The sequence below is a fragment of the Prionailurus viverrinus genome, chromosome F2, assembly GCF_022837055.1.
Source record: "Prionailurus viverrinus isolate Anna chromosome F2, UM_Priviv_1.0, whole genome shotgun sequence".
Taxonomy (NCBI): domain Eukaryota; kingdom Metazoa; phylum Chordata; class Mammalia; order Carnivora; family Felidae; genus Prionailurus; species Prionailurus viverrinus.
The window spans coordinates 58,140,261-58,166,002 of NC_062578.1; the positions used below are offsets into that span (position 1 = coordinate 58,140,261).

The 25,742-nt window shown below is 36.1% G+C and overlaps 1 protein-coding gene across 2 annotated transcripts in view; it reads right to left on the reverse strand.

Annotated features, from left to right (window-relative positions):
- CSMD3 (CUB and Sushi multiple domains 3) overlaps nucleotides 1-25,742 on the reverse strand; it is a 1,270,863-nt gene that overhangs the window by 884,093 nt on the left and 361,028 nt on the right. For both annotated transcript variants that reach the window (XM_047842282.1, XM_047842281.1), the window contains exon 5: nucleotides 4,703-4,910. In XM_047842282.1, coding sequence (XP_047698238.1) covers nucleotides 4,703-4,910 — 208 coding nt within the window. The remainder of the gene's footprint in view (nucleotides 1-4,702; nucleotides 4,911-25,742) is intronic.

The window sequence follows — 25,742 nt, forward strand, 5'->3', positions numbered from 1 at the left end:
TTGCTCCTTTTTCTTTCTTTCTTTCATTCTTTCATTCATTCTTTCTTTCGGTTAAATTTTTTAAATGTTTATTTATTTTTGAGAGAGATGGAGACAGGATGTGAGTGGGTTAGGGGCAGAGAGAGAGGGAGACACAGAATCCGAAGCAGGCTCCAGGCTCCAAGCTGTCAGCACAGAGCCCGAAGTAGGGCTTGAACTCACAAGCTGTGAGATCATGATCTGAACTGAAGTCAGACGCTCAACCGACTGAGCCACCCAGGCACCCCTGCTCCTCCTTTTTGTTGAATTTCACATCTCATCAGCTAGGAAATTCCCTTCACTTTATCTAGAAAATCTAGCCATTCTCATCACCTCCACTGCTATTTTATAATTCTAACAATTACAATATCTTACCTAGCTTACTGCAAATAATGTCTATTTTTTCTACCTTTCCTTCCTAGTGTTTGTTCCTCATATGGCAGCCAGAGTGATCCTTTAAAACATAAGTCTGACCACTAAGGTGCTCAAAACCCTTTAATACTCCACATTTCACTTAGACCAAATGCTGGGCTCCATTGTCTTTCTTTTCTACCACTTTCACCCATGGCAGTTCTTCTGTAACCACAATGACCTACTAGCTGTTCCTTTAAACACAATGAGCCCCACTCTAAATTATGTGCTTTGCTCTAAATGTATTTCTGCCTGGAATGTCTATTGTTGAGATTTTGCTTGTCTAACTTCCTTACTGCCTTTAAGACTTTGCTCAAATATCAACTTCTCACTTAGGTTACCTACACTTCCATCAACCCACAGTTGCTCTTCTGACCTCTCTTATCCTACTTCACCCTTTCTTTCTTATCACTATGTAGACAGAGTATGCCATTAACTTATTTATAGTGGTTACTGCTTACTGTTTTTATAAATAAATTTTATAAATTCTGCAGGAGCAAGCCTCTCCACTATTTTGATTGCTGGGTACCAAAAACAATGCCTGCCATGCAGTGAATACCCCATAAGTCATTGCTGAATGAACACTGAATGAATGGGAATCTAGTAAGAACCTAAAGAGATTAAGTTTGGAAACAATTTCAAAGAGTACCTAATCCAACTCTACAGCCGAGGCTTTGTAAATAAGGCAATATATAGTTACTTCCAACCTCCTGGCCCCTGTTTTAGTACCTAAGCATAATGCCAAATAATATTAGAGTTAAGAAAAGGCTTGGATGTTGCAGATGAGAAACCTGAGTTCTAAGAAGGTGACATAACTTATCCAGTTATCTTACCTATCTACCAACAATCAGACAAAGCTGAAACTAGAATTGAAGTTTCTTTGGGCTATGTGATTTTTCATTTTGCTGCAAGGGAATCAGTTGACATTGGTCGAGCCTCATAAAATTTTTATCATCCAGTATTAATTAACTGGATCCTCTGCATTCCTGTCGGATCAAGCAGCGGTGATGTTGAGTGTTGTTTAACAAATCAAAACTTACAGATTTAGCATATACACCTTGTAAGAGAGGCATTGGCTAATTGAAAGTACTCTCTGTGCAACACCATTATTGGGTTAGCTTAGTCTATGTTGCCAAAGTCAAACACAGATGCCTCACTGCCTACATTTCAGGAAAAAAATTAATGAACAGTAGCCAATGGCAAGTCCCCAGTCCCTCAATGAGGGACCTGAAGTCAAAGGAACCATTTGTAATTTTAACGAAAAGAATGTGAATATCTCCCTTTCAGCATTACTTTACATTTCTCTTTTGAATTCTACTATGAATTAAAAATATTATATGAACAATGCATTAGAAGAACCAATGTAATACCACCTGAAATATAATTTTTCATTTTGATGACCATATCTTAAAAATATATGAGAAAATGAAAGGATTTAAGGGAGAGGGCTAAGATTAGATTTAAAATTTTATTTTAATTATTCACAGATCATTTTACACATCAATTCCATAACTACTATAATTAAAAGGAAAACTGTTTTATGATGCTGAAGTGGCTATACACAATAATAATTTACTGACAATATGCATCTTTAAGCTGGCATCTATAGAAATACAATACAGTTTGGGCATTTGTATCATTTTCTCGCGAATTGCTAAATGACCTTGTGGAGTCATATTATATATGTAATCAGGATTTTAACAAGTCCACCTAAACATTTACTGTAACACTAATTTTAAAAGATAGTAAAACATTAAATTTCTAAGTTACTGTTTCCTTCCTGAGGAAGAAGGAATTAAGTAGCCCAGTGTCATTTAATTAGAAAATTCAGAGAAGAGCAATTTGTGCATCTGATACTATTATTGGACAAGCTACATTGTTCTAGAAACTCAGAAACATACAAATAAATGTTCATACAGAAGCATACAAACCATTACTAAGAACACACGATCTGTAAAGAGAGTGACTACATGAACATAAATGGGGATATTATGATCCCCACAGTAAATGCATTTGTTCTGCAGCTTAGTGGTAACTAAGAAACAGGTACTACAAAACATTATTTCCTAATTTCCTTCATTATATCTAGTAATCAAATGCATATGGAGTTTAAAACCTTAGATTTTTCATGGGATCACTTGCATACCAAAAGATGGTATCATTATTGGAAAATTCATAGCATTTTCATCCACCTGAATATGACTCCAATATGTATTATGCTAGAAGTAGTCATTTCTAAAACAAGTGTTTTTGAATTCTCTAATTTTCAACCAGGATTCTGCTGAGTTTCAATGACCTGGGCATGAAATTATCCTGGGAAGAGTTAAAGTTATATTACCCTGAGAGTTCACAGCCTGAGGGTAGAGGAAAACACAAGCAAATACAAAGCAAAGTAGGTATAGCTGGTGTGTTACTTTTGTCTTATCTTCAAAGGAATGTGTAAGATGACAGACAGGTGGACTTTTGCCAAAGCCCAGATGGCTATAAATGCACTTGTTTTACTTTTAAACATTTACTTAGTGTCCTTTCAGCATCAATATTGTTTCCTCTTTCTTCACATTTTTCCCTCTTCTTGCCTGTGTGATACCTCATTCCCAGATGTCTTCCTGCCCCTCTAAATGCACTTCCACAGTGTATTTGCTGGATAATCCCCCTAAACTTGGGTCTTTCATGCTGTTGGTGCTCAGACTCAGTCCTGGTTCCTTCTCATCTCATTCCGACCTATCTCCAGCTATCCCATGTTATTGATGTTGATTGGTTCAATTACCTTAGAGATCAACTACATATCATTTACGCTTCTATGCAGAACACCTGAATCATACCGTCAGACACAGTTGTCTGTTAGATGGCAATTTATACTTATATAATAATTTATATTTACATATGTTGTATATATAACAATTCTTAATATTCATACCCTTCCCACTCCAAATTTGGCCTTCCTTCAACAATTTCAAATCACTGAATATCGCGACCTTCTCTACCAATTTGTGCAAGTCAGAAAATGATGTTTTCTTTAAACATCACCTTCTTTACCACTCTTCAATCCACCAGAGTCCTCTTTATTATGCCTCCTTAGATATCCCTTAACTTATTCCACTTCTTTATTTCCATCAATACTATTCTAATGCAGGCTACCATGCTTTTTTTCTTGGATTACAGCAATCACCTCTTAAATGAGCTTCCAGCTAACGGAGACCCACTTCAAATTAATCTTTGCACTTAGTAAGAAAAATCATTTGAAATTTCAAACCTCTTCATATAATTGTTTTTGACAAAACACTTCAATAAATTCCCTTCGTTCGTTCTTATCAAATCCTTTACTTGGTATAAAAGGCCCTTCCAGGTCTCATGTTTACCTATTACCTCACTATACCAATTGTATCATTCCTCACTTAATTACTGATTCATAATCTACTTTATACTTCGCTCATATCAGTGTATCATTTTTTAACTGTATAATGAAACACTTTCTTCTAAAAATATTACATTTTAAAATCATGTTCTGAAAACTCTACAGTTTTCATGAGACCATGGCTTGAAGTCTATAAAAAAAAAAGAGACCATACTAACCCAGATAATAATTAATTTTTTGCCTTCAGATGACAGATTAAGAAAAAGATCTATCTACAGAAACAAAGGCAAATTATTTCCAAGACTATACAGTTAACTGGAAAGGAATCACCAACTATGGACTGGCATGGTAAGAACATAACTTAAGTTCACATTAGGAACAACTTTTCTTTCCTTATGCATGTTGTGATAAAGTCACATTACTTTTAATTTTTTAAATGTTTTTTATTTATTTTTGAGACAGAGAGAGACAGAGGATGAGCAGGGGAGGGGCAGAGAGAGAGGGAGACACAGAATCCAAAGCAGGCTCCAGGCTCTGAGCTGTCAGCGCAGAGCCCTACACGGGGCTCGAACCCATGGACTATGAGATCATGACCTGAGCCGAAGTCGGACGCTTAACCGACTGAGCCACCCAGGTGCCCAAGTCACATTACTTTTAATTGATAATGAATATTACAACCCATTGAATGAATTAATGAACTGATAGTAATGGAGAGCTCCATCTTTCAGAATTCCAATTTATTTAATATATTAGTACCGTTATATTCAAAAGTATCCCTCAGCTCTGACAGTTGCCCCTTAATAATTTTTCTGTAACTATAAGTTCTTTTTAAAAAACAAAACCTTTAAAGACCCATACACAGCTGTTCTTTGCCTCAGGCGATGGCATCAATGTTAGGTTAGAACAGAAACTACTTACCATATGGTAGGTGGCTCAGAACCTTCTATTTCTAAGTAATCATACTTTTCTTCCATTTGGAAATCCGTAAATATGAGTGAAATTGTGTCTCCAGGCTCTGCTACAATGGTCCAAGTGCAATCAGCATTGTTATGATACTCGTTAGGAAAACTAGGGCTTGAAATGATGCCACTGGATCCTCTCATTGTTCCTCCACATGCGTCTTCAGCTGTGAAAATAAGAACAAGATGTTCAGTTATAAGTCATTAAGGGAAGTGCAATTAAAGCAATTCCGTTAACATTTTTGGATAAATATAGCAGTCCAAATATTGTGACACCAAGTGCATACTGCACTAGTAGAGATTAAATAAAATGAGAAGTCCATGAAAACATTTTCAGCCCATACATAAATATAAACCCTGTCTTGACAATGTTATAACCATTAGTTGAAATAGCAATGAAAGCAAGTCAAAAATCTACAGTGCTAGTAGATCTCAGGATAAGACCAAGATTTTCTTTTCATTGATTAGGTGATGAATAAAACAAAAGCAACACCGTTCTTAAGGTTTGTCATACAAAATCTTTAATCACTTTGGACAGGTTTATGGTAGGGCTTTGTTTTTATTTTTTTAATGTAGGTACATACAAAATAAAGAAACAATTTAAGAGAGAATATAATTTTTGCCGGTGGCATGTTTGCAAGCTATTGAAAGTGTGAAATTAAATGTTAAATAAAACACATCACAGGGGCACCTGGCTGGTTCAGTCAATTGGGCATCTGACTCTTGATCTAGGCTCAGGTAATGAACTCACAATTCATGTGTTCGAGCCTCACATCAGGACCTGTGCTAACAGCAGGAGCCTGCTTGAGATTGTTCCTCTTTCCCTCTCTCTCTGCCCCTCCCCTGCTTGTACTTGCAGGCATTTGCTCTCACTTGCTCTTTTAAAATAAATAATTAAATGAACACTTTTTAAATAATACATCATATATCCAGGAAACTTTAGAGAGAAATAATATAGTAACTAAAATCTTTGATAACATATTCCCTGTAACTCCACTAAATAATGTAAACCTATTTTGCTACGTATTTATAGATGTGTATACAATACTATAAATAAATTTTCTACTAACTTTGTATTGGGATCTAAAGTCCCCATTTCTCAGAGGTCATAGGTTCTCCCCAAGTCTACTTTTGGCCAATGGTGTACTCTAACAGAGGGGTTACATGACCATCTGTGTTTAGTGTGAGATATATAAGATAAACTTCCTTGTTTTACAACAGTGTTTAGGACATTCAAATTAACAGGTTATTAGTTTCTCGTTCAATAAATTGTCTCAAGATTTTTGTTGCTTTCTTGAGTCACTCAGAAAATTCCATCAATTTAAATCAAATGTTGGGAGAAAAACTCTGGCTCTATCATCACCAGATCTATGATGTAATACTCCATAACTTTAATAAATAGAGATGGACATCATCCTATTTAGCCTCTCAATGGTCTAGGAATAGCAAAATGCTTTGGTACGAGGGACAACATTAGTATTACACTGTATGCATCAAATAACATTAGGTTCTTTCTGACACTATCCATTTAACCCCGTAATTCAAAGCATAAGTACATTGCTCTTAAAAGATATTTAATTTTTATCACCCACTACTGTAAAACTTATATTTATTTTTATTGCATGACCTTTCTCTTAAATATGTTGGGTAATTGGAATGAACTTGTCGTCCTGTCTAGACTATGAAACACATTACTACAATTTTCTTCCCCAAACACACAGTATTTTCCCTCAATACCTTTACTTTAACCTCTGGTAAACATATCCTGCACTCCCCTAGCCCCAACCTCAAATTACTTCTAATCTTTGTCTTCCCAGGACCAATACCAGGATTGAGTAGTACTTTGGAAATAAAATGTTACACTATTGTCTATTTGTAGTATAACTAGTACACAACCTATTCAAACCATAGCTCTGTGAGATACTTATTTCCCCGTCTCTAGATACAATATTAGACAAACATAGGACATTGTAGTTGACATTCAGATGAAAGAAAAAAAAATCTTTTTTCATTCAAGAATCTCAGTTCATTGATTAATATGTCTAGTCCTACCTACATGAAAAATAACTGACTTCATTGGATTAAGACTCTTGGCTCTCCCTAGCTTGGGCTTATGGCAGATGGGGCAGAGGTAAGGCAGAGGTGTGGTCTCTTCTTTCCTATTTTTCCCTCTTAGCATTTTTGTTCATCCACCCCTACACACTGAGAATTCTGTGATTCCTCCTAGAGTTTGGAGTAGAAGGGATTAGGGGACATGAATCTTTCTATTTGCCTGACACTGATTTGGTGCCATTTGCAAGGGCTTTGGCAGATGATTAAAGAAAGATGCTCGTGAGTCTTTTCATGGGATCCTCAGAGGTGTCCCAATAAGTTCCCAGTCTGTCTGGCTGCCTACATTTCTCACTTATACCATGGGTATAGAATAATAGACTTCCATCTCTTTCCAACTATGAATGCTTATCCTTCCAGGTGGGGCTCTTGGGCAGGATTTAAGACAATTCGAGACGAGAATTCCAGCACAAAAACACTTCATTTGGTCAAATGAAAACATACCTCATTTATTCATCCTCTGTGGAAATGCAGTTTCTCCCCAACTGCAGCCTTATGGCTTTATAATCGACATTTAAGTATTTCAACCATGGTTTAATAATAATACACTGTGTCCCCAAAGCTACAGGGCATACAAATCAATTTCTCTGCATGGTTTCCTTGAAGTTCCTCAATGTAGCCTCACAGAGGAGAGAAATCAACCCAAACTCCTGATACATGAGATGGAGCACAACTTGTAAAATAGCTCTTCCTTGGGAAATTTTTATTTTACAGCAAAATAATTTCAACTCGAAAGTATGAGTGCCTTGCACTTGAAAAGAAGGTGGGAACTCAGATCTTCCAGCATTGAAACCAATGCTCTTACCAATTCTTGTATCAAGTTCTTTGTTCAGTACTTCTGTTTGATCTCTTTATTACTACGGAGACTAACAGAGCATCAGTATGCGACAAAATTGTGAAATAGGTAGGTTGCTTTTAGTACACGTTAGATATACAATAGTTAGCCCTATCTGAACATTATAACCCTTATATTGTGATTTGGCCTAGATTTAATACAATACTTATAAAAGCCAATACATTTTCTATAATCATAAACTGTTATAGCAGAATGCATTACTTAAACCAAAATTTTTATTTTATAACGGAGTTAGAACAATTGAAAGGCAGCATTAGAATAAGTTATGAAACCCTTAAATCCAGTTCTATGCTTTCTCTGCTAAGCAATATTGCCTGGTCACTGGTCAAAGTGAGTTGGTCCTTGAATTCCTTCAGCATCATTCTGTCTCGGCCACCACATTCGCCTGTTTGATTTGTGGTGTCTGCAACATCTTCTGTCCGACAATTCACAGAAAGGGCAGGATTCACAAAGTTTGTTCAAGAGAACTATTTCTTTTTTTTTAATTTTTTTTTCAACGTTTATTTATTTTTGGGACAGAGAGAGACAGAGCATGAATGGGGGAGGGGCAGAGAGAGAGGGAGACACAGAATCGGAAACAGGCTCCAGGCTCTGAGCCATCAGCCCAGAGCCTGACGCGGGGCTCGAACTCACGGACCGCGAGATCGTGACCTGGCTGAAGTCGGACGCTTAACCAACTGCGCCACCCAGGCGCCCCAAGAGAACCATTTCTTAACAGACTCCAGACACACATGGGATCATACTGGTTATTTTTACAAACTTTCTGCGGGTTTTAAAGTCAATTCACTTGGTCATATGTTCAAGAAATATCCATTGAGATCTATAAGGTACAAAGTGGAACGGTGTTAATCTCTCAGGCTACAGCGATGATCAAAAGTTAAGGTAACCTCTGCCCCCATGGAGCATTCTGACAATTAGGGTGTGAGGTTCTAAACAAACAAAAACAAACACTTAAAATTATATTTCTGCCAGGCCAGGGAAGAAGGAACATTTAGTACTGATGTCATATATTTGGGCTTTGAACTAGTTAGGGCATTCAGGAACAGATTCTCTGAGGAAGTGATGCTAGATTAGAAACCCAAAGGGTGAACAGCAGTCATTAACTAGATGAGAAGCAGAATGAAAAGTGTTCTCAGCGGGTGCACTGACACTTCCACTGGAGGAAATAGGCATTCTCCAAACAGAAAGGAAATCCGTGTGCTGTTGCCAAGACAGTGAGGGACTCGGTGGTACTAAATAGGGTTGGAAGGGCAAATAGGGGCTAGACGTGGTTGAACCTTTCTGACAAGCTTATGGAGTTTCTTCAGAGAAATGGAAAGTTACTGATGGGTTTTCAGCAGAGATGACATGATTGTTTTGGGTGTTGAAAATATTCTGACAGTTCTTTGGAGATGACAGAGGGGAAAACAGAGGATCACATTAGGGGGCTGAATCACGAGTTCGGGCAATTTTTTTCCATGCTTTATTGCTTTCAAAAAGATAAACAATCTCTTCTTTTTCAGTGTCTTAGCATATTTTTATTTTTATTTTTTTATTTTTTTTCTTTCTTTCTTTTTTTATTTTTTATTATTATTTTTTTAATATATGAAATTTATTGTCAAATTGGTTTCTATACAACACCCAGTGCTCATCCCAAAAGGTGCCCTCCTTAATACCCATCACCCACCCTCTCCTCCCTCCCACACCCCATCAACCCTCAGTTTGTTCTCAGTTTTTAACAGTCTCTTATGATTTGGCTCTATCCCACTCTAACCTCTTTTTTTTTTTTCTTTTTTCCTCCCCCTCCCCCATGGGATCCTGTTAAGTTTCTCAGGATCCACATAAGAGTGAAACCATATGGTATCTGTCTTTCTCTGTATGGCTTATTTCACTTAGCATCACACTCTCCAGTTCCATCCACGTTGCTACAAAAGGCCATATTTCATTTTTTCTCATTGCCACGTAGTATTCCATTGTGTATATAAACCACAATTTCTTTATCCATTCATCAGTTGATGGACATTTAGGCTCTTGCCATAATTTGGCTATTGTTGAGAGTGCTGCTATAAACATTGGGGTACAAGTGCCCCTATGCATCAGTACTCCAGTATCCCTTGGATAAATTCCTAGCAGTGCTATTGCTGGGTCATAGGGTAGGTCTATTTTTAATTTTCTGAGGAACCTCCACACTGTTTTCCAGAGCGGCTGCCCCAATTTGCATTCCCACCAACAGTGCAAGAGGGTTCCCGTTTCTCCACATCCTCTCCAGCATCTATAGTCTCCTGATTTGTTCATTTTGGCCACTCTGCCTGGCGTGAGGTGATACCTGAGTGTGGTTTTGATTTGTATTTCCCTGATAAGGAGCGACGCTGAACATCTTTTCATGTGCCTGTTGGCCATCCAGATGTCTTCTTTAGAGAAGTGTCTATTCATGTTTTCTGCCCATTTCTTCACTGGGTTATTTGTTTTTCAGGTGTGGAGTTTGGTGAGCTCTTCATAGATTTTGGATACTAGCCCTTTGTCCAATATGTCATTTGCAAATATCTTTCCCATTCCGTTGGTTGCCTTTTAGTTTTGTTGGTTGTTTCCTTTGCTGTGCAGAAGCTTTTTATCTTCATAAGGTCCCAGTAATTCACTTTTGCTTTTAATTCCCTTGCCTTTGGGGATGTGTCGAGTAAGAGATTGCTACGGCTGAGGTCAGAGAGGTCTTTTCCTGCTTTCTCCTCTAGGGTTTGGATGGTTTCCTGTCTCACATTCAGGTCCTTTATCCATTTTGAGTTTATTTTTGTGAATGGTGTGAGAAAGTGGTCTAGTTTCAACCTTCTGCATGTTGCTGTCCAGTTCTCCCAGCACCATTTGTTAAAGAGGCTGTCTTTTTTCCATTGGATGTTCTTTCCTGCTGTGTCAAAGATGAGTTGGCCATACGTTTGTGGGTCTAGTTCTGGGGTTTCTATTCTATTCCATTGGTCTATGTGTCTGTTTTTGTGCCAATACCATGCTGTCTGGATGATGACAGCTTTGTAGTAGAGGCTAAAGTCTGGGATTGTGATGCCTCCTGCTCTGGTCTTCTTCTTCAAAATTACTTTGGCTATTTGGGGCCTTTTGTGGTTCCACACAAATTTTAGGATTGCTTGTTCTACTTTCGAAAAGAATGCTGGTGCAATTTTGATTGGGATTGCATTGAATGTGTAGATAGCTTTGGGTAGTATTGACATTTTGACAATATTTATTTTTCCAATCCATGAGCAGGGAAAGTCTTTCCATTTCTTTAAATCTTCTTCAATTACCTTCATAAGCTTTCTATAGTTTTCAGCATACAGATCCTTTACAACTTTGGTTAGATTTATTCCTAGGTATTTGATGCTTCTTGGTGCAATTGTGAATGGGATCAGTTTCTTTATTTGTCTTTCTGTTGCTTCATTGTTAGTGTATAAGAATGCAACTGATTTCTGTACATTGATTTTGTATCCTGTAACTTTGCTGAATTCATGTATCAATTCTAGCAGACTTCTGGTGGAGTCTATCGGATTTTCCATGTATAATATCATGTCATCTGCAAAAAGCGAAAGCTTGACTTCATCTTTGCCAATTTTGATGCCTTTGATTTCCTTTTGTTGTCTGATTGCTGATGCTAGAACTTCCAGCACTATGTTAAACAACAGCGGTGAGAGTGGGCATCCCTGTCGTGTTCCTGATCTCAGGGAAAAAGCTCTCAGTTTTTCCCCGTTGAGGATGATGTTAGCTGTGGGCTTTTCATAAATGGCTTTTATGATCTTTAAGTATGTTCCTTCTATCCCGACTTTCTCAAGGGTTTTTATTAAGAAAGGGTGTTGGATTTTGTCAAAGGCCTTTTCTGCATCGATTGACAGGATCATATGGTTCTTCTCTTTTTTTGTTGTTAATGTGATGTATCACATTGATTGATTTGTGAATGTTGAACCAGCCCTGCATCCCAGGAATGAATCCCACTTGATCATGGTGAATAATTCTTTTTATATGCCGTTGAATTCAATTTGCTAGTATCTTATTGAGAATTTTTGCATCCATATTCATCAGGGATATTGGCCTGTAGTTCTCTTTTTTTACTGGGTCTCTGTCTGGTTTAGGAATCAAAGTAATACTGGCTTCATAGAATGAGTCTGGAAGTTTTCCTTCCCTTTCTATTTCTTGGAATAGCTTGAGAAGGATCGGTATTATCTCTGCGGTTTTCTGGGTTATTTAGGCAGGTATAGGTGGAATCTAAGTGATCAGCAGGACGCGCGGTGAGCCCAGCGTCCTCCTATGCCGCCATCTTCCCTCATCCCTCTTAGCATATTTTTATATCAGTATCTTCAAAAGATTAGTTAGATCTTTGGAGGTATGTAAGAATAAATAGCATAATGATAAAATAAATTGGAATACTCCTCTTAGGCCTGTTTTTAACAACAATATTTTTTCACCTAAATAGTAAAGCAATGTGATTAAATATCTTAGACTTCTCTTGTAATTAACTAGAAGTTATGTTGGCTTCAATATGTAGTTGCTTATTATTTAAAGAAAATAGAGGATAATAATAAGGTTGGTGGTTACTCTGCTCTTGTTCTAAGAAAGTTGTATAGGTTATAAGATTTAAAGTACGCTACTTTAAAAACTACGTACATGTATACATAAGCTGTATGGTGGAGAGTTGTATGTTAAGAAGCTCCCAGAATCAATCTATTGTACAATAGGAAGAAAACAACCAATTCAGCCAATATAATCACGGAGCACATTTTGGTGTTTTAAGAAAAAGCACTTTAAAAAATAATCTTTTTGATTTAGGACTTATTCCAATTGTCTGGGGAAAATGCTATCAACTCTCTCTTAAGTTCTTAATGTACTCAAATCTATTGATAAAAATTATGGCATTTAAAATCAAATTCTATTAAAATTAATTTTCCTTGTTTATAATCTTATGAAGCTATCATCAAATAACTTCTACTTCTGAATTTTAAAATAACTGAATTTACGTAAACTTAGTAAACAATCCCTTTAATCTCTTACCTGTAGAGCAGGGAGAAAAGTCCCAAATAAAATCAAAATTCATTGTATTGAAGTATAAATATTAAGAAAAAAGTTCCATATTTTTCTAAGAATTAAATTATTTGCTTTTAATTTCTATGACAGGCATTGAGATACTGAAAATACCAGAGCTTGTTTGGGGTTTGAGTATGAGACCATACATTTCATTTAAATCTTGTAAATTGGAACGGCTCCAAAATATGACAGTTAAAAAAAAAAAGAAAAGACAGGATAAAAAACTAAAAAACAAAAACAAAAAACACTTAAAACAGTTTTCTGTAGGACATCTTTTCAGATATTGATCTCATACTGTGCTCTGCCCTGCTATTGGCTTCTTCTGAAATAGCTTAGGGATGGGGTACAGGGGTGATAGGAAATAGACTTGTTTATCAAAAAAGAGAAATTAACTGTAAATTGTAGAAAATGTGTACACTTGGTGAATTCCAGATGCTAAGCATTCAATCCAATACCAGACTATATCATGGGAAAGCTTTTGCAAGTCTCCCTTGCTAAATCTCAATCTTCCATTAGTAGTCAAGAAAAACTGACATCTATGTGGGGATTCTTGTTCCTTTGAAGACAGACATCACTGTTGTACCTCCTAATTGACAAACTATTTCAATAACATTAATAAATTATCCACTGCATTACATACGCAGAGCAACCATTTCATTTCTATACCTCTCCCTGTTTGCATTTCATGGTTCAGCCTTATGGATCTTTGTACTTAAGGAGAAACACTTTTCTCATAGAGAAGAAAACTGAGCAACAGAGTAGTTAAATTGTACATCTTCTAGAACGGTGGTTTTATGTTTTTCAAGGCACAACACATAATGCTGTTCCATGTTTTAAGGAAAAGAGAAGTAGATTTTTGATGATTATAGAGAAAATTAAAGGGTTGTTATCATTTTCATTTCTCAGTCCAGTTCCTTCAGCTGCTTTCATACCAAAATAGATAAAATTAAATTCATCAGAGATGTATAACAACTTGAAGAAAAGCCTTCATCATTCATCCAGATGAACACCTCACAGAAAGGGAAAGAAAGCTAAGCATAATGGCATTCAACATTGAGGGTTTATTCCTAAGTACCCTAAATACTCAAATATGCTTTGGAGAAAGTATCTTGCCTTAATTTACCTTCTTAATTTATCTTCTTAAGAGACATGTTTAGAAATAAGAGGGTAAGGTAACGAACGCACTAAGTAATTAATATGTGAATTTTTAAAATATTCAGCTTAAAATTTCCAAGAAATAAAAAAAGCATTCATTCAATGATTATTTAATTATTTAAAGACTTGGAGGAAAGAAATCTTTAAATCAAGACAGAGCCATGACAAGGGTGCCTGAGTGGCTCAGTCAGTTAAGCGTCTGACTTTAGCTCAGGTCATGATCTCCCAGTCCATGAGTTCAAGCCCCGCATTGGGCTCTGTGCTGACAGCTCAGAGCCTGGAGCCTGCTTTAGATTCTGTGTCTCCCTCTCTGTCTGCCCCTTCCCCATGTTCTCTCATTCTCTCTCTCTCTCTCTCTCTCTCTCTCTCTCTCAAAAATAAATATTTTTTTTTTAAAAAGAGGGAGCTGTGGCATAACAGGGAGCAAATTTACATGCTTTTCTTAAAAAAACATAAAATAAAAACTGAGAAAAATAAAACTTTTTAACATTGCACCAGGGCCATACAGAATTGTGATTTCCAGAAAAGAGAGGAGTGATGGTAAGAGTTCGATAACTGCCTGGCTTTCTATCTAGAAACACTTTCAGGACCAGAGACCAGGACTATAAGTAGAACATGATGTTCAGGAAGCATGATGTTCCCATAGGAGCAAGACAGGATTCCAGAGAGAGAGCTCTGCAGAAAAGAACTCACAAAACCTGCAACGTAATGACTTGAGTATTTGCTAAATACAAGCAAATATACATGTAAAGGGTGAAATTCCATAGGGACTGGCAAAGAGAGACCAAAGATCTTTGCGCTGAATGGCTCCAAGAGAACACACAGTCTTGAGTAGTTTGCAAATTCCTCCAGGTAGGGTGGAGAGTCCTTTTTAAATAACCAGAGTATTCAGTAGAAATTTCAGAAGGAACGAACTTCATTAGAGATGCTAAACTATCCCTAAAGTTTACTCTAAAACTGCCCTAAGAAAATTTAAACATAAACTTCAAAAGACACTAACTGCACCAAATGTAATTTCATTTTGTATCAGGAGAAAACTCAACATTCTTTAAACGATGCTAACTAAATCCAGACACTCAATAACTTAAAAGTTACAATGTTCAACATCTAGTAAAAAATAAGTAGCCACCTCAAGAAGCGGCAAAATATGGCTCCTTACTGAAAGAACTATTATTCAATAGAAACTGAACAAAAATGATCAAGATGATGGAATTATCACTATTTTCTTCTATTTAAAGCAAGGGTTGGCAAACTACATCTCAGGCTGTACCTGGCCTGCACCCTGTTTTTGTATTGCGTAAGAGCCCAGCATGATTTTCATAATTTTAAGGAATTATAAAAACAGGTGAAAAACAAACTAGAATCAAAGATAAATATATGATAGAGACCATATGTACCAGGCAAAGACTAAAATATTCATGATATAGCCCTTTACAGAAAAAAAGTGAACACAGTGAATGTAGTGAGGAAGGAAGGTTAGATATATAGTATAACCATATAAAACCTTAAGAGACAAAATATGATTATAAATGAAAATAATTGTTCAATGGGCCTTATAGCAGGTATAAACGATACTGACTTTCCAAAGGTAGTGGAGCAGAGAGGAAGCACAGAAAACTATTTGAAGATATAATGGCCAAAAAATAAATTCCAAACATGGTGAAAACTAAAAACCACTGATAAAAGAGGCAAAGGTTTTTTGGCATTCTGGTGTGGCAGACACAACTACCTAAGCACCAAAACTTTTGTTCCACTTTCACGAATGTGCTGTTGTAACTGGAGCGGAGGCAGCTGCTCAACCAGGGCAAATTTTCCTGTGCTCCTTTAGCTAGGCTAGGCGATGTAACTGTGTTCTGGTGAATAGACATCAGCTACCCCTGCAAGCTTTGCCTATAAAAACCTCCCACAAGATCATATGCATTGTTTTTTTCTCCCTATGGTATCTGGATATTGTGCCCCAAGTGACATTAGAGGCCACATGTTGATAAGAGACTTTTCCCCCACATAGATATTTGAAATCTCTGTCTCCCTCTAATGTGTAAACTCTACAAAGATAGGGATGGTACTTATTTTAGTTCACATTATACCTCTTTATTTAAAAAAATCTACATAGATGTTTATTTGCATGTACTGAATTAAGTATGAAATAGGTAAATGAGTAAAATATAATTATTTGAACTGATCATAAAATTATATTTGATCTGAGTAGAATAAAAAGAGAATACAAGGAATACATCACTATTTCAAAGTAGTGGAATAGTATGGTTATTGGAGCAAAAGTCAAAATTAAGGAGAAAAATGAGAGAAATTGCCAAATAAAATTTAAGAACAAGATATATGTTTCTCAAATTTCACATATGAGTGAAATTATGTGCTGTCTGTCTTTCTCTGTTTCACTTAGTATACCCTCCAGTTCCATCCACATTATTGCAAATGGCAAGATTTGATGTTTTTCGTCACTGAGTAGTATTGTAGTATTCCACTCTGTGTGTGTGTGTGTGTGTGTGTGTGTGTGTGTGTGTGTGTATGCACACATACCACATCATCTTTATCCACTCATCAGTTGGTGGACATTTGAGCTCTTTCCATAATTTGGCTATTGTTGATAGTGCGGCTATAAACATTGGGGTGCGCGTGCTTCTTCAAATCAACACTCCTGTATCCTTTGGATAAATTCCTAGTTGTGCAATTGCTGGGTCACAGCAACCTTCTAGGGTAATAGAAGATCATGGGGAAGGGAAGGAAAAATAAAATAAAAATAGAGAAGGAGGCAAACCATAAAAGACTCAAACACAGAGAACAAACAGCGTTGATGGGGATGGGAAAAATGGGTGATGGCCATTAAGGAGGGTACTTGTTGGGATGAGCACTGGGTGTTGTATGTAAGTGATGAATCACTGGATTCTACCCCTGAAGCCAAGACTATACTGTATGTTAACTAACTTGAGAATGAATGAATGAATGAATGAATGAGAACAAGATGTATGTTGCATGGCAAAAGCTTCATAAATGAAAGGAGATCTTAACTGGAAAGTGCTTATTGCTATTCAGCACCCACAAGGTAGAAGTGAGTTATGTTTTAGATTTTTCTGCATATTTAAATTCAATAAAATGTAACTTCATTATTTGCTGAATTATATATATATATATATACACACATGTGTATGTATGTATATATGTACATATATATGTGTGTGTGTATATACATATATGTATTTGTTCAATATTTATTTTCAGAAAGAGAGTGTATGTGCAGAGGACGGGCAGAGAGAGAGGGAGAGACAGAATCCTAAGCAGGCTCTGTACTGATAGCCCTGATGCAGGGTTTGAACTCACAAACTGTAGGATCAAGATCTGAGCCAATACCAAGAGCTGTACACTTAACCAAATGAGCCACCCAGGTGCCCCCCTTTTTTAAAAATTTTTGTAAATATTATTTGCTGAATTATAAATGTGGCATATTCAAGACAATCATGAGACAAAATATATCACATAATGTGTGAATTTAGCAAGATCACTAATATACAGGCATTAACATAAATATTTCAGCACTGAACAATTACACACTGGAATTTTAAAAATATTATTTCTGATAGGACAAAATTTCAAATATTTAGAAACAAACCTAATAAAGCAAGAAAAGCCCAAGTTAAGCTCTATTTGTATTTTTGAGAAAAAATACAAATCAATGTTAGTACATATTCTATGCTTTCAGGTTGACAATCTAAAAATGTTGGTACTCCTCAGATTAATCTATGGTTTTACTGAAATCCCAATGAAAATTTTGGTGTGTATGTATGCATGTATTTAAATTGACAAGCTGATTTTTTAATTTATCTAGAATTGCAAAAAAAGCTAGGCATAATTAAGACAATCGTGAAGAGAAAAATAAAGCTTATTAAGACTTATCATACAGCTACACTAATCAAAACAATCAGGAATTAAAAGTAAATACAGGCCAGTCAACTAATGGAACAGAATAAAGAGAGAGTAGTTTAGTATTATAATGTATCAATGTCTCTAAAAATAAACTACTACTACATTCAAGAATATAATCAATCTCACAAAGAAGAACACAGGTTGAAGAGTGCATACAGTAAGATTCAATTTTCTCAAGTTGAAAATAGGTAAAATCGATGTGTGTGCTAGAATCAGAAGAATATTCACTTTCAGGGAAGGACAGGATAGTGACTGGGAGGGAGTGTTAATGTTCCAGAGATTTTTGACTTTATGGTAATATCCTGTTCTTGACCCGGGTGATAGTAACAAGGCTGTATTGTTATGTGAAAATTCACCAAGCTATACCCTTGTGAATTATGACTTGTCTGTATACATGCTTTATTTTAATTAAAAGCATTATGAAGTAAAAGGGAAAATAACTCAAAAGCACACATCTCTGTCCAAGTTGGTAAATATATCATGGGGTATCCCCTCAATCTCTAAGAGACTGGTCAAATCTGGCCCACCTCTTCCTAAATTCCCTGAGATGGTGATGCAGACATTCATGATTGGCTTGGTCACCAGTTCTCAAAGGTTAGCATGAATGAGCCCCATCTCATGGGCTTGAAATATTGATTGCTGGGTCCCAGAGGATTTGATTCAGTCGGTGTAGGGAAGAGCTCAGAAATTTGTAATTTGAGAACTACTGTTTCAGGGAAAAGGCAGACACCATCACAGTTCCTCTCTTTTATAAAATCCCTGTCCTGTTTACACCATCTTTTTCATATTCATCGCACTCCTTGAGTCCCCACACACGTTAATGCTTTTTACTCTCAGAAGGCAACTATTAATGCTACTCCATTTTCAAAAGTGAGTAGTATATTTAGGGTATTCATTCCCTCCAAATTTCCCAAATTCTATCAACTTTGTTTAAACATAAACTAAATGTTAGAAACATGTGAGGAACATTTTAAAATGCCTATTATTCATCCTTTACCCCCAAATTCTTGTTTAATTGCTTGACAATGGAGTAACTGCCAAGATTCTTAATTAATCGGTTAATAATGACGCCAGTGTAGGGCAATTTTTTTCTTGTTAGGTCCCTAGGGGATTCTAATGCCTAACTAGAATCCAGAATACTGTACTAGTTCTCCTGCAAAATATTGAATCCATTCACTTGGGTACTTGACCCCATCTTCTGCCTAATGCCAGGTCGTCACTCTACCTGGGATCACTTAAGCTGACAAATCTGTCTCCAACACCATCCCACACGCCCAAATACAAGTGAAGCCAACACCCCTACCCCCAAAGTGCAAGTCAGTGTGAATTGTTCTTTTTTTCCCCTTTTTTTAGAGTAAATTTTTCTTTAACCATCTTTTCCTGACAGTCAATTTCCCCTCTTCCCTTTTCAAATTCCTCAGAAAATTTACCTTTGTTTAATGCCTCTACTTACTTACCTTCTAGTCATCCTTTAATTGACTGCAATCTTGTTTTTCTGCACACTCTATTGAAACCCTTTTCCTAACTTCACCATTGATCTCCTAAAGAACACATACATGTTCAATATGTTTTAAGGGGCCTCTCTGTGGCATGTAACGTGATTATTAACTTATTCCTTTTGAAAACTCTCCTTTGTTTTGGCTTATTTTTGAAATACTTTTCTGATTACACTTGTACTTATGTATTTCTCTTTTTCCTTATTTTTTTTAAATATTTAATTTTGAGAGAGAGAGAAGAGGAGAGAGGAAGACAGAGGACCCAATGCAGGCTCTACGTTGACAGCAGAGAGCCTGATCAGGGTCTCAAACTCACAAATCACAAGATCACGACCTGAGCCAAAGTTGGACACTTAACTGCACAAGCCACCCAAGCATCCCTGTAACCACTTCTTATCCATCATCCCACTGCCTCCTCTTCCCCTGCCCATTATTTTCATAACAGGCTGCTACTGCTCTTTTTATAATCTATACTTTCTCCCAAGATGACAATATCTATTCTATTTCAACTATCCTCCAGATACACTGTCAATTCTGCAATCTAGGTCATTGAGCTCAATCTTTTTCAACATCCATTCAACTATTGAAGGGAAATCTTTAATATTAATAAAACATATTAACTAGTTTTGGTAGCAATTACTCTTCCTAAAATCTTTGTTTATTTCATCGTTATTGATTACATAAATTTCAGTAGGAGGGGTTACTGATTCTCATCTGGAGGCAGAGATCTTAGAAACTGTAGGAGTTTAAAGCAGTGGTTGAGGCTAGTAAAACAGAAGAAAGTTATTCAGATACAAGAAACCTTTGCATCCAAATTCTGATTAGAAATGTTGTTAAGCAGAAACAATATCATGATGTTTATTGCTCTTGTTTCCTCAGCAAGATTGCATATCACCAGCACCCGGGATTTTAGGACAGTGCCTTCAAGCTAAAGGCTGTCTAATGGGAATTGGGCAAAAGGGCCTTAAGTCACATCCAAGGCTGATCCTTAAAAATATCCTTTGACCTCCTCCCAGCATAGGAATGACATAGACCACAACTTAAAACCTATGTTCTTTTCTTATCCTTTATATTACTTTCTACAGGAAATCCTAGAATACCTTTTAAAAATGGAAATCAGATGTCATACATACTCCCTTGTTTGAAACTTTTTGACGGTTTTCCATGAATTTGGAATAACATCAATGTCCTTACCATGGCCTTAAACAATCTTAATTCACAAACCTCTCAAGATAACAATAACCACAGCTGGCAATAACTATAAGATCAATAGGGGTCACCACACCTCTGATGGATATTGCATGGGTGACAAATAAATATATACTGAACAACTGTGAACATTTGTTTAGTATTGCAACATGGTCCTAGTGTAAATTCACCCCACTGCAACTCATTTTGTCAAATGGATTTTTACAGAAAATTTCCAGAAATAAAGAATTCTCATTTTCAGATTTAAATTTGATGTATCTTTGAGGGGCTTTGGGGTGGCTCAGTTGGTGAAGGGTCTGTTGGTTTTGGTTCAGATCATCATTTCATGGTTCGTGAGTTCCAGCCCCATGTCAGATTCTGGCAGCACAGAGCCTACTTGGGATTCTCTCTCCCACTCTCTCTACATCCCCCAAATCAATAAACAATTAAATAAACAAATTTGATGTATTTTGGGGATGCTTTCTCTCTGTTCTACCTCGTAGGCCTGAAAACTAAAAAGTCATTTATGACCTGTGTTCATTGTTATAAATCTCATACAGTGTTTTACCCAATCCAAAATTAAGAACTTGAGCCCAGTTTACTTGAAAATGGAAAATTGTAAATTTGAGCGACTCTGTAAATTTATTTTATGATGATAGGCTCATTTAAACAGTAAGAATGTGACCCTGTATAGACACAAACAATGTATATTTTTCTCATCATTGTATTTTCAGTGCTTAGAAATAGGCTTGATAATCAATGGGTGGCCAAAATCTCTTAAATGATATTGAAGAGAATGGTTTTGGAGGATATCACTGACTATAAGTGGACTTTGAATGATTTCTTGTAAAATTAGAGTATTTCCCCCTCCAATTCAAGCTTATTGACCCCTTGATTTTATCATTCAGGGGTAGATGTAAATCATTTTATTAAGAGACACCTTAACTTTGTCTAACACTCTTCTAAGAATAATAACCAGTCATTAAACTAGAATATGTGTATTCCACAAATCTTCCCTGATGGGAAATGAGTTCTTTTTATATAAGAAACAGGTTTAATATGAGTAACAGTAGCTATATATTAGTCTTCATTTTCTTTTGGCCAATAAGTATGCCATCAACTTTAAATCTGTATACAAATATTTGTCTATTTCTATGTTTTTAGTGGGTTTACTTATTTATGCTCCATCGTTTCTCAATGTTCAATCTCCATCCTAACTTCAATTCCTCTTTCTTATCTTACCCTATTAAAATGTATTTTCAAGGTTCCTCTGTGGCTCAGTTAAGTGTCCGACTTCAGCTCACGTCATGATCTCGTGGTCCATGAGTTCGAGCCCCACATCAGGCTCTGTGAGGACAGCTCAGAGCCTGGAGCCTACTTCGGATTCTGTGACTTCTTCGAACTCTGCCTCCCACCCCCACTCACTCAACTCTCTCTCCCTCTCTCTCAAAAATAAATATATATAAAAACATATAAAAATGTATTCTCTATAGGAAAGCCAGAAGTATTTTTTTAATTAAAATTTAATTATGTTATTGACACTCCTGTTTGGGACACTGTAATAGCCTTTCTTTGAATTTGAAATAAAACTAGTGTCCTTACCATGACCTTAAATGATATTAATTCATAAACCTCTCAGTAAAATCAAGCCATACTGCTCATTTTTCATTTTCTTTAATTTAACAGAGCTCCTTCCAACTTTAGGACTTTAACTATTCTCTAGGCTGGTAGCTTCTTCCTCAAGATCTCTGGAGGCTGACTTTATGACTGCATTCAAACCAATGAGGTCCTCCTTGACTAATGCAATGACTTTATCAGCTAAAATAGTCCCCTATCAGTCTCTGTCACATCACTTGTTATATTTTCTTTATTTAGTTGATCACTATTCAGTATTTTTATTGTTTTCTCATTTATTTCTAGAGTATTAATGTCATGTGACCTTCACTACATTACTAACTAGTTCATGAGTCACAGCCTTATCCCAAGTATAAAACACAGCTGGCTTATGTTAGACACCTAAATTATATATATATATTGTGTGTGTATGCCCATGAAATGTCTTGGAAAATTATTTGATAGGCAGTATTATGTTGAGCTTAAAACTGGGTAGCCTAGGATCACAGAGACCCAGGAATAAATGTGATACTAATGAATTGTGTGACCTAAATTAATTTCTTTGAGTTTCTTATCTAAGTTGGTGTGTTATTTGTAAAATTATCATTGTTTTGATAGGGCGTGTCTGTTGGCCTAAATATTCCCAGCAGTCTCTCAGTAGCATGTTTTCTGTTTTCTTTATCAGTATCCTGAAGTTTTATTTTTGTGGATGAAGAGAAAGTTCTGGCAAGGTGATGGCAAAATTGACTTGTTACTCCCTCTGGCAAAATTGCCATAGCAGGGGGTGGATAACCCATTCACAGGCTCACATTTCTCATTCCACTCTTACCATTTCTGTTAAATGACAGGTTCACTGCTACTGTTTGTTTCTAATTTTCTGCTACAAGAGAATAGTAAGAATAGAATAGAAAGAAAAAAAAGTAGCAAATCCTTGTCCATGAGAAACCCTGTGAAAAGGCAAATTATGAGAGCACTTTTAGTATCATTGGAAGAGTTCTGCAGAGCGTAATTGCTTAATATAGGCTGTCTCTCAATCTGCTCCTGAATTTACTATGTTTTAAATATTAGTTTGCTTTGCAATCTATTTCTAGTCAACGAAATTCAGAAGAAAGTAGATATTTAATAAAACATAAACTAGATAGTTTTGGTTAAAAGTGGATAGTAGTGGGGCACAGGAGTGGCTTAGTCAGTTGAGCCACTGACTTCAGCTTAGGTCATGATCTCCAGGTTTGTGGGTTCAAGCCCCACACTGGGCTCTCTGCTGTCAGCACAGAGCCTGCTTTGGTTCCTCTCTCTCCGTCATTTTCTGCCCCTCCTCCAATTGTGCACGTTCTCTCTCTCAAAAATAAATAAACATTTAAAAAAATGGGTAGTATTCATTTTGCACATGAAGGCACTGTTCTAAGCCTTTAAATAGATCATCAAATTTACGCAGTAATACCTCTTATGAAGAGTATAGAGGGGCTCCTGGGTGGCTCAGTCAGTTAAGCATCCGACTTCACCTCAAGTCGTAATCTCACAGTCCACGAGTTCGAGCCCCACGCTGGGCTCTGTGCTGACAGCTTGCGGCCTGGAGCCTGCTTCAGATTCTGTGTCTCCCTCTCTCTGACCCTCCCCCATTCATGCTCTGTCTCTACCTCAAAAATAAATAAACACTAAAAAAAAAAAAGAAAATGAAACTGTTTAAAGAAAATAGAAAAAAATAAAATTACTTGTATTTTACAGGAGAGGAAATTGAGGCAGAGAAAGGTCTGTAACTTGCCCTTGATCACACAGCTGTTAAGTGGAAGAGCCATTTCAAACGAAGCCTTCTAAGAGGAAAGCTTTACCACTCTACACACTGCAGTGTGATATGAAGAACCAGTGAGAAAAAGTGAAGCGTAGAATACACCAGCATACACAATGATGGAGGTGACACTGGGAGCTGGAAGGAGATGCCCAAAAGAGGAGAGGAAACCAAACCAATCTAAAGACAAAGTAAACTAGGATCGCTTGTTTTGTTTTGTTTTTACTTTTTCTAGAAAGTCCCTCCTGAGGCCAAAACACACATGATGAATATGTTTATGGAAAATTTCTATCTCAATCTCTCACCCTCTAAATTTGAAAAAAGAATCAATAGAAAAATTAGTTAGACATACACTACAAAATTTCATATTGCATAAACAACTGGTATGTACAATGCACATTACACTTCAGATTTATTTTATTACTAAATCATAGTCATAGGATTATAATGATTTGTGAAAAAAATGATCACTGTAACACTTCTATAGTATTTGTCAGTTACTACCCTGGATTATTTTTTCAAAAATGTGAACGTAGGGGCACCTGGGTGGCTCAGCCCTTCTAGTAACTGGCTCTTGATTTCGGCTCAGGTCATGATCTCACTGTTCATGGGATCCAGTCCTGCATCAGGCTCTGTGCTCACAGTGTAGAGTCTGCTTGAGATTCTCTCTCTCCCTCTCCCTCTGCATGCCCCCCTCCCCAAGTAGGGTGCACGTTCTCTCTCAAAAATAAATAAATAAACTTAAAAAAGAATGTGAACTTAAAGATGACATTTAAACTTTAATCATTTCAATAATTCACATACGAAATTTATATTTGTCACACATATAGGAAGTTTTGGTAATGGTATTTAAATGCACAATTGAGGTGTTAATCTAAAATCACAAATATTTGTGTGCATATATATGTGTATATACTCACACACACATATACACACACACATCCCTAAGGTGTCTAAGAAAATTAGGTTATTATGAATCCATCTGTAAACTACTTCAAGTATAAATATTTTTTGAAGTCTTTAATGAAATTACGCGATATACAGAATGCTCTTGTACAAATTCATGATTATAGTATAGCAATGTTGACAAAATTTTACACACTGCAATATTTCCACTTAATTAACAACTATAGACTTCCTATTTGCATCAAGAAATTCATTCTTACTAAAATTAAGTGAACCGAATGATTCTGGTCCATAACAATATTTTTCTTTGTTTTATTATTTATTATAAATGGAATGAGTATTACACAAATACTTTCTTACAAGAATACACATTTTTGTATGTCAAATGCACATTCAGTGCAACAATGCTTAGAGTGTATTTTCTTTAGGTTGGTTAAATGTAATTGTTACTTCTTATTCTATTTTTTTCTCTCCTTTTATTTTTTTAATGATGTAGTCCACAATTATCTACTAAGTTAAACGGAATTACATTGAAATTTATGGAGACCGTTATTGTGCAATTCTTGTTGACCATTTCCTTTTAGCTGTAGTACAACTTCCTTTTTCAAAATTAAGTGTTTTTTATGTACATGTGAATGTGTTGATCAAAATTAGATTTTCATCTGGTTAATTTTAAAACTCAAAGAAGAAATAAAATGAAAAGCCTAATACCTGTCATTAATGACTTATGTTACAGATAAAAGTAAACAATATTTTAATTTATTCAATAAATAATTTGAATACCAATCTTGCATAAGGTGTTATTGTAAGAAATATGTATCAGATTCTAATACAATAAAAGTTGCTATAGCACAAAAGTATTCTTTGAAATCAAAGCCCTCAGCGGTAAATTTTTAGCCACATATTGTTCATCCAA